General features: G+C 30.3%; 1 protein-coding gene across 3 annotated transcripts in view; it reads right to left on the minus strand.

The window, feature by feature from the left end:
* The window catches only part of LOC142318825 (uncharacterized), a 76090-nt gene that overhangs the window by 43263 nt on the left and 15873 nt on the right, over window positions 1–16954 (minus strand). For all 3 annotated transcript variants that reach the window (XM_075355361.1, XM_075355351.1, XM_075355368.1), the window contains exons 4-5: window positions 16555–16755; window positions 6903–7084 (exon numbers count right to left, since the gene is read on the minus strand). In XM_075355361.1, the coding sequence (XP_075211476.1) occupies window positions 6903–7084; window positions 16555–16755 (383 nt within the window). The remainder of the gene's footprint in view (window positions 1–6902; window positions 7085–16554; window positions 16756–16954) is intronic.

The raw sequence follows: 16954 nt of genomic DNA on the forward strand, positions 1-16954 counted from the left end.
ACACACTTTTTTGCTTTTAAATATATTGAATGCAATAACAAGCAGGCTTATTTTATTTGCTTAACAAATCATAAATAGTAAAAAAGAATTAATATCTTTATCAACATAGATTCAACATTTTGACATGCTTCATTAAATTTTTCTTATTTAAATATGAAATACTCTTTAAAATATATTACACAGGATCTTGAAGATTATAAACAATGATATTAAATTTAGTGTTAAAGTGGTGTAATTAAAATAAAATAGTGTTAATTAAGAAGATAAACTAGTATATTAAGAGTAAGCAACACTGTATTTTCTTAATTTTTATTTTTTTTACTATTGTGTGACAGAGCTTCCTGATTAACCTTTAGTCTTATCACAAAATCAATTATTTATAATGGAATATAGTTTTGGTATCTTATTTTTTAAGTAGCCAATAAATGTATTTCTTAATTTAACAGATCCTGATTATCATAACAGGGAAGTTATTTGTCCCTGTGAAATTCTGTTAACTCAAATTTTATCATCTTATACAAAAATAGCCTAGAAAATTTAATACACAAAAGGGAGGCTGAAATATAATGCAAACTACAATGTAATAGGAGAAAACAAAATTTTGCACAAACCGACAGCTGCTGCCATCTTGTAGTTTCATCCCCCTATTCCCTAAATTCCAAAACTTGTTTACATATGCTCTCTCATTTTCTGTAAGTCGCCATGTTATCAGTTGAGAGTATACCTGCTATGTCAGTGCATCTAAAACATGCAGTGATTGCGTTTTTAACAGTGAAAAACTGAACACTACTAGGTCAATCATCATATAACCCAAAAGAAAATGGCAAAGCATGTTTGTCACATTCAACAATCCACCGAGCCAATAATTCTACAACATGGTAATGCTTGGCTGTACACATTGCAACTGCCAGGATTCTTGTGGAATTGAAATTTGTACCTATTCCACACCCTCCATACTCACCAGATTTGGCACCCCATGATTTTCACTTCTTTCCACAATTAGAGAGAAATATTGAGGGTATTTATTTCACCACAGATGATGAACTGAATGATGCAGTAAGGTCTTCATTGACCTTACCACCAGCATTCTTCATTGACAGAATGAGAAAACCAGTTCTGACTGGGAGAAGTGTATTGTTGTGACTATGTGTAAAAATAAATTTAACTTTTTGTAGAAATAAAAAGTACTATTAAGTCATGTTTCATGGGACTGCATTTATACATTTCCGAGATATGGGCGACTCAGAGAAACCCTTGCTATTTTTTTTTTTAGGATGAACAAACAATGAGATTACCATAATCTAAAAAGAGGAAAGAAGATAATGCTGCCAACTATATACTTAAAACAATTAAACATTTTGTTAAGAACAAAAATGTTTAAGTAGCAACATACCACTGCAAAATTAATGCAAAGAAATTATACAGAAAACCAAGTACAAACAAAAAATATATAACTGTAGAACATTCACGAATAACAATAAATGTAGATTTATAAAATACAGTAAAAAAATAAAAAAAGCATATGCTCTACCCAGGATTGTTACATTACAATGGATTTATTTTTAAAAATGCACGATTTCAATACAGGATTTCCACTAAGACATTTTACTCAAAAAATGTTTATTTTACAATATGTTAGGTAGAGAATAAAAGTATGTAATAAGAATAAGAACATGGATGGATAGGTGGCTTAAGAGAGATAATAAGTTAATACAACTTAGAAACTCCATAAGACTACAATGTGAAATAAGAAAACAAAGTTGTATTACAGGAAATACAACATATTTTCAATATAAAGATTTTCTAGAGTTAATCAATCCTAAAGAAAATTTGAAAAACATGCCCCTTAAGTTTTGAAACTGCTGTATACATTGCTTGTGAAAATTATGTAATTAATACAGATATAGGAAGAATAAAATCAGTTCACTGGTATTTAGCCTATTAGTCTGGTGTTAATGAAGACACCAGTTGACTGTTGTAATTTCATAAAAACATTTAAAAAAGAAAACTAAACCTCTTACAAAGAAACTGTTTAAAACAATGAGAAGAAATTTTCTATAAAAGTATGAGAAATCACAAGTGTTATAAGACCTATTTTTTTCAAGTTCTATAGCTTTAAAACATTTATGTGAAATATGTAAATAACACAAGTTAAAATTTAAACTTTTATATTTACCTTTATAAATACAAAGTCATTTCACTGTAGTTAGTCTTTTAAAAATGTAAGACCAAGTGGACCTAATTAAATTTTTTTTTTTTCTCTAACAATTACAAAATTACAATAAGTCAAGCTTAGGTAAATCCCCAACATTTAATACAATTTGTCTGACAAGATTATTTTAGACTCAGCTACAGTATAAGTATTATAATTAAATAAACATTTTTAATTTTATCACATTAATTTTTTAAGGTAAAGCAATCCAACTTTTATTTTCTTTATGGACAATTTTTCCCCGTATCTGCTAGTCATAAGACATATTTTAATTTTTTGTTGTCATTAATGATGTAACTTTCAATACATCACCAGAACGTGTTTTAATGGAAATGACACTGAATAGATAGCCAGACACAAACATAACTCAAGCTTAAAAAATTCAATTTGAAAGTTTTAAAATAGGTTAAAAGATTTGCTTTTAATGGCTTACATCTGAATAATAACAAGACTTAACGATTAACATTTTTTTATCTGAAGGAACTTAACAGTGACTCTAGTAGCACAAGAATCCTTCCTATGTTTTCATTCAAACCAAGTTTTGAGTTAAAAATCACACATCAGGCATTAAGATAATAAAAATAGCAGAGGTTATTTTTATACTACAAAGAGCATAAAGTTCTGTTTAAATTAATATTATTTGTTAAACTTAAGTTTTTCAAAGCCATATGAGATGAAGTTGAATAAAGATACCTACCTACTTAGAATTATTTCAAAAAGGTGACCAAAAGAATGCTGTATATAACTTTTTATTGAATTAAAAGGTTGTGAAAATAATTAATTTGTGGACATGTAAAAACTAGATGTGTATAAAAACAAATATAGACAGATATCCTAAAGAATTGGCATTTTAATTTCATATTTAATTTGGACGGTTAATATTCATTTAACTGAATACCAGCATTCCACTTTTAATGACATAAATCAACTTGAAAATTTTTTGAACCAAAGTTTTCATATTATTGGTTCTCATCCATTTACTTCAGTCAGGAATGGTTATAAATGAAAATGGCATAACTAATATGTTTGTACTCATAAGTAGAAAAAATTTTAAATTTGTTAATTTACATATAAACTGGCAGTAAAATATAAGAAAAAAATATTTCAGATCGGTAAAAACAATGTACAGTAACTTTTGCACAAAAATATCTTAGAATCAAACTGTAATTTTGGCATTTTTCACACGTAAAAATATTTCCACTCTGTATTTCCAGAAACAAGTTTCAAGCTTATTTGATGTATTAATCATGTAAAAAAAAGAAAGACTCACCACTGTCTACCCTTCTGACAGCAACCTACAATAGTATTTACAACTAAATATGCACTACATTAAAGAATTGTATTCCATAATAAGAATTAGTAGAATAAATCTATAATTTTAACCATTTAGTCTACGAGAGAGAGAGTGAGCGGGGGGGGGGGGGAGTGAAAGAGAAATATTTCATTTCTTTATTAAAATAAATTTAATTAGGGATCAATAAACAATTAATCTATATTAACCCCTGTCACTTTTTTTAACATCCAACCACTCACTCCATGTTTGCATCTTGGGAAAAAAGATTTCAACCACTAGTGCTTGCTGAGTTTTGTGTTTAGGAAGTTGAATGATACACTGACTGACCATTCTTCTTCTAGTGATTCTCATCCATCCTTGAACAATTTATGTCTTTTAAACGCAGTTGTTATTGATAAACATTCTCCGCCACACACAATTTCAAACATTTCATATGTTTCCAGTACCTGTTTTCCCTAATTTTAAGCAAAATTTAATTACTCTTTGTTCCAATTTTAACTTATGAACTTTAAACAAAAAATGTATCTCACTGTAACTCCTTGAATGTGGCACAAACATACACAACCTATAAAAAAAACTTTCTCTCTAACTAGCACTGATCTCAGTGGCAGAGTGGTAGCGTCTCGTTCTTTCATCCAGAGGTCCAGGGGTTCAAAACCCAGTAAGGTATGGGCATTTGTCACACACTACAAAAATTGCATTTCTATTTCCCACACACAAGTTTCAAGCTTATGTGATATCATCAAGCAAAACAAGTACCAAGTATGACCAATCTCTGGTAGATAATATCAGTAATATAGCTGTAATAATCTCATTATAGAAGTAGTTTTATACACAGAGTATAAGAAATACCCTGTGTATTTCTTATATGTATAAGAAATAAACTGCAGGTGTTATTTCAAGATTAAAATTAATCTTCAGTTGTCTTCATCTATACCTACACCAAACGTATGTTAAATTTACTTTATACCCAACAAAATACTAGCACATGAACGACTACCAAGATTCACATTTATCACCCGCAGATTGTGAAAATAATTTTTATTATAAAAAGAAAATAATATTCTATTTCTAATTTTCTAAAATTACTTTTATATATTTGTTAAAAATCTCATAAATCTCAACCAAATAAAGATCACCTGACATTACAATCTCACAATTACAGATTACATCAGAAATCCCATCAACTAGTCTTATATTTCATCTTACTTCTTTCCAAAATACCCAGTTAATGCTCTTGTGACATCCATACTTATAGAAACATGGAAAACAATTTGTAATTTTAAATTTTCCTGCCAGAATTATTATTGAAATTATCAACAAGAAGTCTGAAGACAAACACAGAACAATGATAAAGAAATTCCTCATTCACAAAAAAGAGAAACTCTAAACTGGATTGTCTACCAGAATTAGTATTTAAAAAAATGTAAATGAAGGAAAGGAAAGAAACTACTAAAAGAAAGGAAGTAAACTGAAGTACTGCAAGTTATATAATTACAATGCAATAATATACATAGAGCTCAAAAGCCTAAACAACCTTAACAAGTACAAAGAATTAGTCAAATACAAAAACTAAAATTCAGGAAAAACATTTACCTACCACAAATTCCACAAACAAATACAATAAAGCAACAAACACCTTTTAAAAGGTTTTATTGTACTGTAAGATAAATCTTAAAATGCAAATTTTGTATGTTTTCAGAACAAAGAACTTTTTTGAAAAAATAAACAGAGTGGCTACATTGTCAAAAAATCTCGTAACTAGATAACTTCTCTGATAAAGAGGAAATATGATTCACTGTAATACTGATAAAAACAACAGATAATTTTTCCAGATTACTTTTCCAGTATGTAACATGACATAGTAATGTTTTTGGACAGTTATTATGCATAATTAAACATCCATCAAATTTACAGCAGCTGACAATTTCAAGAATCCTAACCCAAGAGATAAATTTTTATTTCACTGAAAACTTAATAACAAGAGATCCAATTCTCATTTTATATAATGTTCAACTTTAAACTGAAGTTCAAAGTTTATGAAAAAAAATGTATACACATGTGGATCATATTACCAAGATAACAATTAATTAATTAAGTACAAAGGTCAGCCAAATATTAATGCAGACTTTTACCTTCATGGCTTGCACACAAACATAAGTGAGTTGGTTTGGAGGGATATTGAAGGTGAATATAGGGAGGAGACGGACACTCCAGCCACCTCGGCATTCTCACCTCCCTGATCAGTAGTGTCATGTCAGAGCAACAGGTTCCATCATTGGTTGCACAATGTATTATCATGAAGTTTCTAATAAATGAGGGTGTCACAACCCCAAAAATTTTGACTGTGTATACAGTTCATGGACTTGTCACTGACATGTACCCAAGACTATAACAGGCTAGTAAACTTAAAGAAGGGCATGAAACTTGTATAAAAAAGTCACAATAGGCATTCGAGAATAAGTGTTATGGATGACAACAATCAATCTGTGACCTCATTGAAGACAACCAACACCCTACAGTTGATGAAACTGCTTCGGAAGTAGGTATTATTCACGAAAGTACTCATTCATTTATCACAAAGCACTTTAGTTTCTGCTCTGTCAGGTGGTTCCATGACTTTTGACCCAAAATCAGAAACGGGCCAGCAGGAAATTTATCAAAGGCTCCTGATCTATTTTGAAGAGATGGAAATAATTTTTTGCACCAAATAGTTACATATGATGATACATGGATTATCACTAGACTCCTGAGTCCAAAATCAGTGAGTATGGAGTGGTGTAAAGATGGAGAGTCTTGCCCTGTAAAGGCAAAAGTGCATCCATCAACTGAAAAAGTTCTCGCAACTACCTTTTGGAACTAGAAAGGTGTTTTGATCAATGATTCTTTGAACATTTGTGAATTCTGGTACTATTGTCGGTTCTTAAACAAACTGCCTATAGGAACAAAAGTTACAGCCAATCACGAATGTGATTCTCCTTTACAACACCAAGCCTCACACAGCCATTAGCACTTAATATAAACTATACAAAATTTACTGGGAAACTTTGGAACAACCCCTGTGCAGTCCAGATTTATCCCCCTGTGATTTATTTTCATTTGGGCCATTGAGGGAGATACTGGGAGGACATCAATTCCAGTGACTGAAAAGAGTTTGTGAAGAAAGGATCACAAATTTTCCAAACAATAAGTAATATGTAAAACTTAGGGAAATTATGTTGACAAGCAATAAATATGTTTTGTAGTTTTATTTTGTTCTAATAAACATTAAAAACAAAAGTTTGATTTATATTGATCTAGTACAATAAAACATTTTACAATGGTTTTTTTTTACAAATTCACAATGACTACATTTCATTATAAAATCACAAAAACATTCAATGAGGTGAAACTAACCTTTACCACAGATGGTTCTTCTTCAGGTTTCTTTGAACTTCTTCGTTGTTCATCTCGAGCTTTTTTACGTTCCAAATCTTTTTTTCTCTTTTCTTCCCGTGCTCGTAATCGTTCAGCATGTCTTGTACGCAAATAGTCTAAGAGCGGTGTAGAGTTCACTTTGTTTTCTTCATTTGAGCTAACTGTAACAAAAATTCACATAAAATTTCAACAAAATTGGTCATAAATTACATTTTCCTTATGAAGAGAGATAACCCTATAATATGAGGTCTAGTGTAAAATTTTCAACAATCAGTAAACATATTTAATTAGATCTTTTTACATTTTTCTTCTATAAGCTAAACAGTTTAATAATAACACAAAAACAGAACATGCTACTCAGAAATATTTTAAGAGTTTGTTATTCCATTGCTCTGAACAGTCACCTAAGCACAGTTACTGAAGGATATTCAATTCATTCAAAATACAGTACAACTGCAAAAAAAAAAGAAACTGTTGAAGGTAAACTATTATATTTTCATTTTGTAGATTTGTCTTAATCTGTATAGTTTATTTTAATGCAGTTTTTTTCTGGAAATTAAACTTTTATCTTCATTCCTTTCCTTTTGTTCTGCAAGCCTTTCTTCTGAAACACAACAAAGAACAAATGACAGTAATCATTAGTCACCAAGGAAATTAGAATAAACAGTCAGAGCCTTGTAGTGAAACTTGGTATCTGAACTGATAGCAAGAAAGACTGCTAAGGGTATAATCCTTGTAACACTAGATGTCATGGAAACTGGGAAGTCTCTTACTTTTAATGAAACAAGAAAAAATTTTTTTTTTTCCCACTAACTCAAAGGTATTTTGTTCTAATCACACTAAGAGTTAAGTACAACAGTTTCTTTATGCCTTCTAAGTCCAATCAGTTTGTTTCATAGTTCAGTGATTTTACTTATCTACTTACTTTTATCCTTAATGATTCTTTTTCATCTGTCTTTTAATTCAAATTCTTCTGTTGATCCCCTTCCTGTTCTCTTTCTTCTAAAGTAGTTTGCCACAAGATATCTCAATAAAAACATATTTCTTCTCTCCATTCATCAATACTTTCTTTGGCTTTAACTTCAACCTCATGTAACTGTATTTTTTCATATAAAATCTTCTGCTTCACTAAAAATAACATCGCTTTTATAACTAGTTACTTAATTCTATATCAACTTCAAATTTCATACCCAATTTGAACATTATGACACTCGCATCTTCATTATTAATAACATCATGCTATTCCTAAATGATCTGTATATACCTTAAAAATTTAATATTTTACATATCTTGGTTTTTTTTAATAACCTATCTGAGCCACCCATATGCTGGAGTGAGACAAATATTTTATGTTACATTCAATTTAGTATTTATGATTATCAGAGATTTTTAAAACACTTTTTTGAGGAACTATGCATTTTTTATCAGAAATATGCATTCAATTTTAGTAAATAAACTGTATTAAAAATTAATTAAAATAACAAAGGCTTATATACATAAATCTATATATGTAATCTGCCCATTCCACTCATACAAGCAGTAACTGAAAAACTAAATATGTCTACATATATTTCATGTACCATTATCAAGGAACAAGAGCCATAGAGGTGAACCTGGTGCTCTGATCCTTTAGCAGCAGTAGGAAATTCATTAAATATCTTATCATGTTGAGACACTTACTCCTAAATCCAGCAAAGATTAACAGCACAGCAAAGTTCACATGCTTGGAAAGCTTTGTAAACTCACTGGATCACTCACTCATTTAAAACTAAATATTCTACAGGACAAACTCAAGCTGCTATTGTAGAGATTAATTCTATATTGAGAAGCCATCACCTTAATGAAGTTGTAAAGGACTATACCAGGATTTTGTTTTACAATATAAAAGCAAGGTCATTGATGACATCACTACAAAGATGTCGAGAGGTTTCTGAGATGCGAGTACATGCATATTCCAAGGTTTTCAGGACTAACCATGAAACAAACAATGAAGCATTAAGAAGTCTAAAAAAAGATGGAAATTATAAAAACAGTTAAGAGAATAAAATGGAATATTTGGATTATATAATGAAGTAATCTTGAGTTGTTTGAACTCTTTCAGTAAATATGAGGTCTGTTATCCAACCATTTATATTTTTCAAACTGCTGAATCCAAACAGTAAAGCTTGGTGCAGTGTAGTACTAAGTGCACATGTATGGCTTTTTTTGGCCTCACGCAGTGCATCAGATGTTGTCTAATAGCCATTTTATATTACTGCAACTATACTTGTTCCATTTTTATTTTACACATCACAACATATTGAACATTACATCAAATTCAGCCAAAATCTTGGTAATGTACCCAAAAAAAATGTTGTAATATTAAGTGAACTTTCAGAAATAAAACTGTGGCAGTTACATCATTCTGTAAAGAATGATATGCTGTAAAGAATGAACAGCCATTTTCAGAATAGTTCATAATTTTCAAAATACAAAACTTCAGTTATATAACCAACACACTGGTAGGCCGTCAATAAGGCAAAATTTAAATGCCATTACTATGTGCACAGTCTCTGTCAATGGATAATCATCAGCTGGCCACTCAAGAAATTGCTAGTGAACTGAGATTAGCAATAGTTCATACACAAATTTTAATAAATGATTTGGGCATGCACAAATGATGGTAAAATTTGTACCAGAGCTGCACTTCATTAATGAATTGTGAGTGTATATATGAAGGTGGGGGTGAAAAGTTCTGGGCCTCACATAGAGGTGGGGTTAGTATGAAGTAATTTCTTAGTGGCATCACATGATGCCATTCTTCATTAGTTTACTACAAGATTTTCAAGTCACTGAATTACTTAGTACAGTATTTACAGTTTGTCAAAGTAGAGAATTAGGGCATTTTTTGAAAAATGGAAAAATCTGGAAATCTATATTATAATTTTTTTTTCTGAAAGGCTTAAAGAGCAAAGGAAATTAAATAAGAGCTTGATAGGACATTGGGTGACTCTTCTTAATCATCAAATATATCAGTAAAACACTAGATGCTGAGTCACAGAGTTTAAAATCGAACATGCACTAGGAAAGAACCATGCAAAGAACGCCCTTCTGAAGTGATTACGTCAGAAATGACAGAAAAAGTGCATAAAATTGTTTTGGCAGATCAACAAGTAACAATGAGTGAATTAGTAGAGTCTGTAGGCATGTCAACAGAATGCATGTGCATCATTCTGCACAAATATTTAGGCACAAACAAGCTGTGCACTAGATGGGTGCAGCGTCTGCTCATGCTTGATAAAAAACAGTGCCAAAAAAATATTTCAAATGATTGTCTTGAGCTCTTTCGATATAATACAGAGGAATTTTTACGTCGACTTTTAATAGCTAATGAGACTGATCAGGCTCCCAATGACTATCAACTGTTTCCTAACCTAAAAAAATGTTGTAGGGAAGAGGTTTTCAACCAATTACTGCCATCACAGATGGTTATTGTAAGGAGTTCGATAATCAACATACTGAACTGGAATAAGCGCTCTTGTGGAATGCTGGGCTAAGTGTATAGACGTTATGGTGACTACGTTAAAAAATAAATAAAAATCTACCCAAAAAAATGTTGTTTTCTTATCCAGTCCTAAAACTTTTCATTCCACCTTCATATAACCCAGAAAGTAAAGCTCCGTTTTCACACTGCAAGTCACAATCATTCCCACAGAAGAAAGCAAGACAAGCAATAAGTAAAGTAAAGGTGCCACTGACTGTTATCAACTAAAATGAAGTTATGCATCATGAATACACACCAGAAGGACAAACTAACAATAAAAAATAATGTCTGGATGTTTCTGCATTGTCTTCAAAGAAATTTTGCAAAATAGCATACCAACTCATCACATCTAATCCAAGATTTCTTAGTCAGACACAGAATTCCTCAGGGTCACTGGCCTCCTTACTCACTAGACATAGCTCCTTGTGACTTCTAGTGTTCACAAAGTTGAAGATCCACTAAAAGGTTTCCAATGCATCAACCAGGATGACATACTGATAAATGCAATAATACAACCAGTAGCCAATCAAAAGAAAAACTGAAAAGTGGAATGACACTGGGTACCAGGTTGTGTGTAGAGTCATCAGAAGCCATTCAAAGGAAACTAGGAATGGAAGCCATTATGTAAGCTTTTTCATGATCACATTCTTTTTGAGTAGACCTTTATTTCATGTAAAAGCAGTAATTAGTTATGAACCTGGAAGATATAGGCTCTCCCAGTTGAAAAATCTGAATTCCTGGTTCAATACTAAAACAATGTAATTACTTTGAGCTGTTCATTAACCCTGCACACCAATAAGCAATGCGATCACAATGCATCTGCGAGCATCTCAACTACTAGTCGCAATTGTGACACATTCCATCAGTGTGTACTAATTTTCTTACAGCGTCTTTAATTTTGAGATAATTTCAATGTTTTATATACCATTTTAAAAAGAAAATGTGTTTATAAATATATCACACCATTTAAAAATTTTAGCAAATTATGTACGATTGACAGACCTGCAAAATATGGGAATGTTTTCTGTACAATGAGCTGCTGTTTGTTTGTTGTTGTAGTAACCTAAACTGATGCTTTTTATTTGCGGTTTGGTCATCAAATATAAGTGAATTATCAAGAAGTAGTGAAATTCATTATTATTTACAAGAATTAGATAGCAAAGAAGATAGTGGTGTGGCTATAAATAATTTTGATTTTGATAATCTAAGTGATTTGACTTCAGTTAGTGATGAATTGTTTGAACCTACACAAAATGATTTGGGTAATGACAAAAGTGAAAACATAAGTAATGACAATTGTCATTAAATATGAATAAATTAAATATGAATTGGATCATGAGGTAAATATTGATGACAAAGAATGTGTGATTCAATACACAGAACCTAATTGGGTAAGAGCCTATAATACCTCCTGAACCAGTTATTAGTCAAAGAAGAATTCAAAGTAAGAAATCCTGGCATATACAATTGCCCACAGAACAGTCTCCCTTTGGCATATTTCTATTTGTTTTTTCCGATACAATTTGGAATCTTCTAGTAAAAGAAACAAATAAATATGCAAAAGAGTGCATTCAGAACAAGTCAGATTCTGGCAATATGGGTCCCTTTTCCAGACTTCAAAAATAGTTCAATGTATTTATTCCCAAGATGAAAAATATATAACCTTAGTGATAAATATGGGCCTCAATCCAAAAAACAATACAGAGAAATATTGAAGCACTTCAAAATCTCAAATAATGCAGTTTTTCCCCAGTCACGAAATCATTTTGAACTTATCTTCTGTTTTCCATATAAGTTCACAACATATTCCTTCTGTACACAACCAGGCCATGACCCATTGTACAAAGTTAGACCATTTCTTGAAACTATGAATGATTCATTCAAAATACATTTTACTCCAACCTAAAATTTATCAATTGATGAATCAATTATTGGTATAAAAATAGATTTACACATATTATTATCATTTACATTTGCCAAATAAAAGACATGCTAAGTTTGGAATTAAAAAATTTGAAGTGGTTGAAAGTAAACATGGTTATATACTGCATACCAAGCTTTATATTGGAAAACAAGTTTTAGCAGATTTTAATGACCCTTTCAATGAAAAAGTAATTATGCACTTGCTGAGTACATCAAATCTATTGAACAGAGGTTATCATGTTTCCACATATAATCTTTATACCAAATTCCCTTTAGCAAAAAGATAGTTAGGTAACAAAATATTTCTTACAGGAAAAGTAAATAAAAGATCCAAAGATCTATTGAAGTCAGTACTAAGTACAAAACTTGACCCTCAGACCTCTGTATACTTCAGAAAATAATAATACTTCTAGTCAGTTATTTGGGAAAAGTGCACAAGGAAACCTTTGTACCTCATCATAACTGACTGCCATGCCTAGAACAAAATTATTCAAAGCAGAAGTGGCAAACAAAATTATAAAACAGTTATCATTCATAAATATAATTTGAATATGGATGGGGTGGATAACAAGGATAAGTCAGTGTATCATCTAACATGTGACTGGGCAACAAGAAAATAATGGAAGAAAATCTTCTATAACTTGTTGGATACAGCTTTGTTCAATGCTTATATCTTATACAATACGAATGCTTACAAACCACTTCGTCATGAGAAATTTTTAGTCAGCTTTGTTGACAGCCTAGTTGATGAAGAAATTATTGGTGATATTCAAAATGAACCTGGACCATCACAAGATATAGGACATCAACTAGTATATTTGCCAAGAATCAAACTGCGTTTATGCCTGGTCTGTTTCACCCCTTTAGAAAAAAATCCCGCAGTCATTTCTGGTGCCCAGGTTGTAATTGTGGTATTCATTCACAGTGCTTCCATAAGTTGAGACAATTTTGAGGCCCAATAAGGCAGGCAGAAAAAGAATCACCTTTAATTCTTTTCCTAGTAATTTAAGGTAGCAAAAAATGTAAATTTTCTTTATCACCATAAAATTGTGAACATTATGTATATAATAGAAGTTTGAAGGAAATTGGCCGTAAACTCAAACATCACAGATAAGATAAAATTAAACAAGAAAAGCAAGAACAAAGACACTCACTTCATACTCAAGAAAAAGCTCACTACACAAAGCAACTGTTGTGAGTTACATGTGAGTTATACATGAAAAAATACTGGGAGGACCGCAAAGCCCTAACAGTCCCATCAAAGAGACTTGGATAATGGTTGACTAAAGTGGTCCTATGCAGTCATAAAATATAATAATAATAATAATAATAATAATAATAATAATAATAATAATAATAATAATAATAGAAGTTTGTTTATGGTAGTGTTAGTTTGGTTTACCAAAACATGAAAGTTTTTTTTTGATTTTTTGTGATATTTCTTCCAAGAATTTCTCAAACAAACAACTTTGTATTATATTATTATTCATAATTTTCTGAAAAAAATGATATGGAACACTTTATGATTTGTAGAAGAAAAATAATTTATTTTTTTTTAAATTGCTTGCAAAACACCTAAAAATGCTTAGTGGCCAAAGGTAAGTGGTTTTAGGGTTAAATATGGATTGTCAACACTCAATAGTGATTGATGCTCAAAGAAGAAGAAAACCTAGTTTTACCCTACGGTTTATCGGCCACTAGTTTGGCTTTGTTAAGTCTCCACACAGGAAGCTGAAACCTTAGACAATTCTACACTTTACCTCCAAACTTGGGGAAAATAAGAATAAATATACCCCACCAATTACTAGATGTATAGTGCCACAATAGTGGGTGACGGCTGACACAATGATAGGTGATGCTTTTCAGTGTACTTAGTTCTAGAAAAAGGGATGGAGTAGGGAAGAGAAAGAACCAATTAACCCTCAGCAGATAGCTTATGAATATGACTGGGGTAGTTAGCCATCTTATACAGGCCAATTTATTTTCCTTCGTATTATGTTTTATTTCACATTTAATTTAAATAACCAATAAAATCCATCAGGTAATAAGTTTAAATTCTAAGAATGTAAATAAATCTTGGGCTCTTAAAGGTAACATTTTATTAATTCAGACTTCTGCATTTTTTAATAAGAATTTTTTGCAGCTTGAAATGAAACATTTTTACATCACAAAACATTTCACAACTCACAAGTACATTATTACTTCACAAGTAATAATTTTAATAGTTTATAAATCTTAATTTGTTTTTTGAGCTTCAAAGCTTCCTTATTAACATTTTATAAAAATATAGAAAGACTTATCAATTACAATACTTTTCAATTTCAACTCTTTTAAGTTCAATTTAATTTAATTACAAATACTTGCAACTTTCTCTGTTTTGTTTAAAGATTAAATTAAATTACATAAAAACAACTTATTATTTCTGATTTAACTTTATTTTTAATTTAAAGAGAATAAATATAATTTACATTTATTTATTAATTCATAAAACAATAAAAATATTATTTTGATGTAATTAAAAAATTAAAAACATAGAAGAAGATTTATAGATAATGATTGCCAGATCTTATTTTCAATGCTGCACAGCCTTCTCTCATTTAACACATTTGAAGGCTACCACAAATAGGCATTTTACCACTTCCTGCCAATGCTATCTAGTTTAATTTTTTCATGGCATATCTGATCTTAAAGTTGCAGAAGTTTATCTGACAAATATTCATCATACTCGCTTGGCCCTTTCTTTTTTTATGTTTTACTTTACCAAAAATGTATTATCAGAAAATGTATATTCATGTATTAACAGCAATTATTCAGTTGTAAGTAATCTATTTTGTTTTTACTTTAGATAAAATAAACAAAAAAATTTATGAATATCACAAGTATAACACAACAATTATAGTCCACTAGTTGTTGTCTAAATTGAAGACAAATGTGAAGGTTATCACCAGATAGACAAATAGGGACTGTGTACCATCAGCTTCAACTGAACTTACTTTAGTCACTTGCATTCAATTTATATAATTTTAGGTAATTCAATTAAAATAAATTAAAAAAATATATAAAAAGATTATAAAATAAATAATAAATAAATAGTGAATGTATTTTTCTTTTCTTTTTTTTAGCAAATTTCAATTTATCCAGCCACTGCAATAAAAAATACTAGGAAAGATACTTTTGAACAAAACAATTTTTGCCATCCTTTTAGGAAATCTTGTTGAGGGAACATTTCAGAAGTAGTCATTTGTTTCATTTTGTAAGATTATGATACCAACAAACTGATAAACATTTACTTTGGATAAAGGGGTACTTACTTGTTTCACAAGTAAGTACTTATAAAAATTCAAATAGTTACTCGGTCCTAGTACTCCACTAGATATCATATTCCGCTTTCATTTTGCTTTTTCCCATTATTGAATTGTATGTAATAATGCTGATATTATAACAACAAAGTGAATGTCATAACATGTCATTTTATACAAAATCAAGTAACGGTATTTTTTTTTATCACTATAAAGATTATGAAAAATAAGTTATGACACTTACATCTTAAAATCCTAAGTACATTTAAAAATATTAAAATTAACCATTTTGGTTGTAATATTCTAGATAACTATGTTAAATTCCTTCTATTTTAAGGACAACAATTCACTGAAATTTTAATCCAAAAACACAAATAACCTTCATCTAATTAATAAATATCACCTTAATTACTATGCATCTCCCATTTCAAAACAAGCAATTCTGAGAGAAACAAAGTTGCTCTGCTTACATATACAAAAAAAGATTCTTGTATTCTGTTGAATCAGTACATGAATAACTTTCAGTGCAAATTAGCCACAGAGGACTTTCTTTATAATATAGAAATGTAATAAAATGAAAATGGAATAACTAACCTCAGCAATTCCCTTATAAGCATTATTTCTTAAAAAATATGATGCGAAAGGATGAAAGGAGTAACAAATCCACATGAGTAGAAGCAGTAATGTACAAAGAGTAAAGGTAAAGTAAAAATTACCAAAGTAATATAAGAACAAGGTAATTAATCATTTACATAAATAAAGAAAAACAAACATATATTTTTCTATTCAATGGATGAACTTTCTTAGGTGATGAAAAATAAGCTTTATAGCACTATACTGTTATTAAAACACAAAGATAAAATAAATTCTACTTTGAGCTGGTTACCATTAGTTTCAAAAAAGTGCTGTTTCATGTTGCTTCCTGCTGATGTACTTTCTTGAATCTGGGCTTGAAGTTTTTCTAAAAATGAAGTATACATCACATCATTTTCTAATGTTCCAGCTTTGGGATCTTTTTTCCTTCCAGGTCGTTGCTTAGGAATTCGCTGAAACGGAGCAAATTCCACAACTGCAGGATACTCCATACCTATAAGAAGATATTTTAATAACAAAATTCTCTAAGAAAACGGTAATAGAATTTTTTCAGACACTTAGTGACAGACTAAAAATAAATATATCAAAAAACAAACAATAACAATAACATTAATGGAAGTTACTGAGAAAAATTTGGTTTGAACTTGCAATTTTTAGAAATTTATAAAAATGTATTAAGAGTGCTCAGAAGG

This window comes from Lycorma delicatula, chromosome 1 (genome assembly GCF_047948215.1).
Source record: "Lycorma delicatula isolate Av1 chromosome 1, ASM4794821v1, whole genome shotgun sequence".
Classification (NCBI taxonomy): domain Eukaryota; kingdom Metazoa; phylum Arthropoda; class Insecta; order Hemiptera; family Fulgoridae; genus Lycorma; species Lycorma delicatula.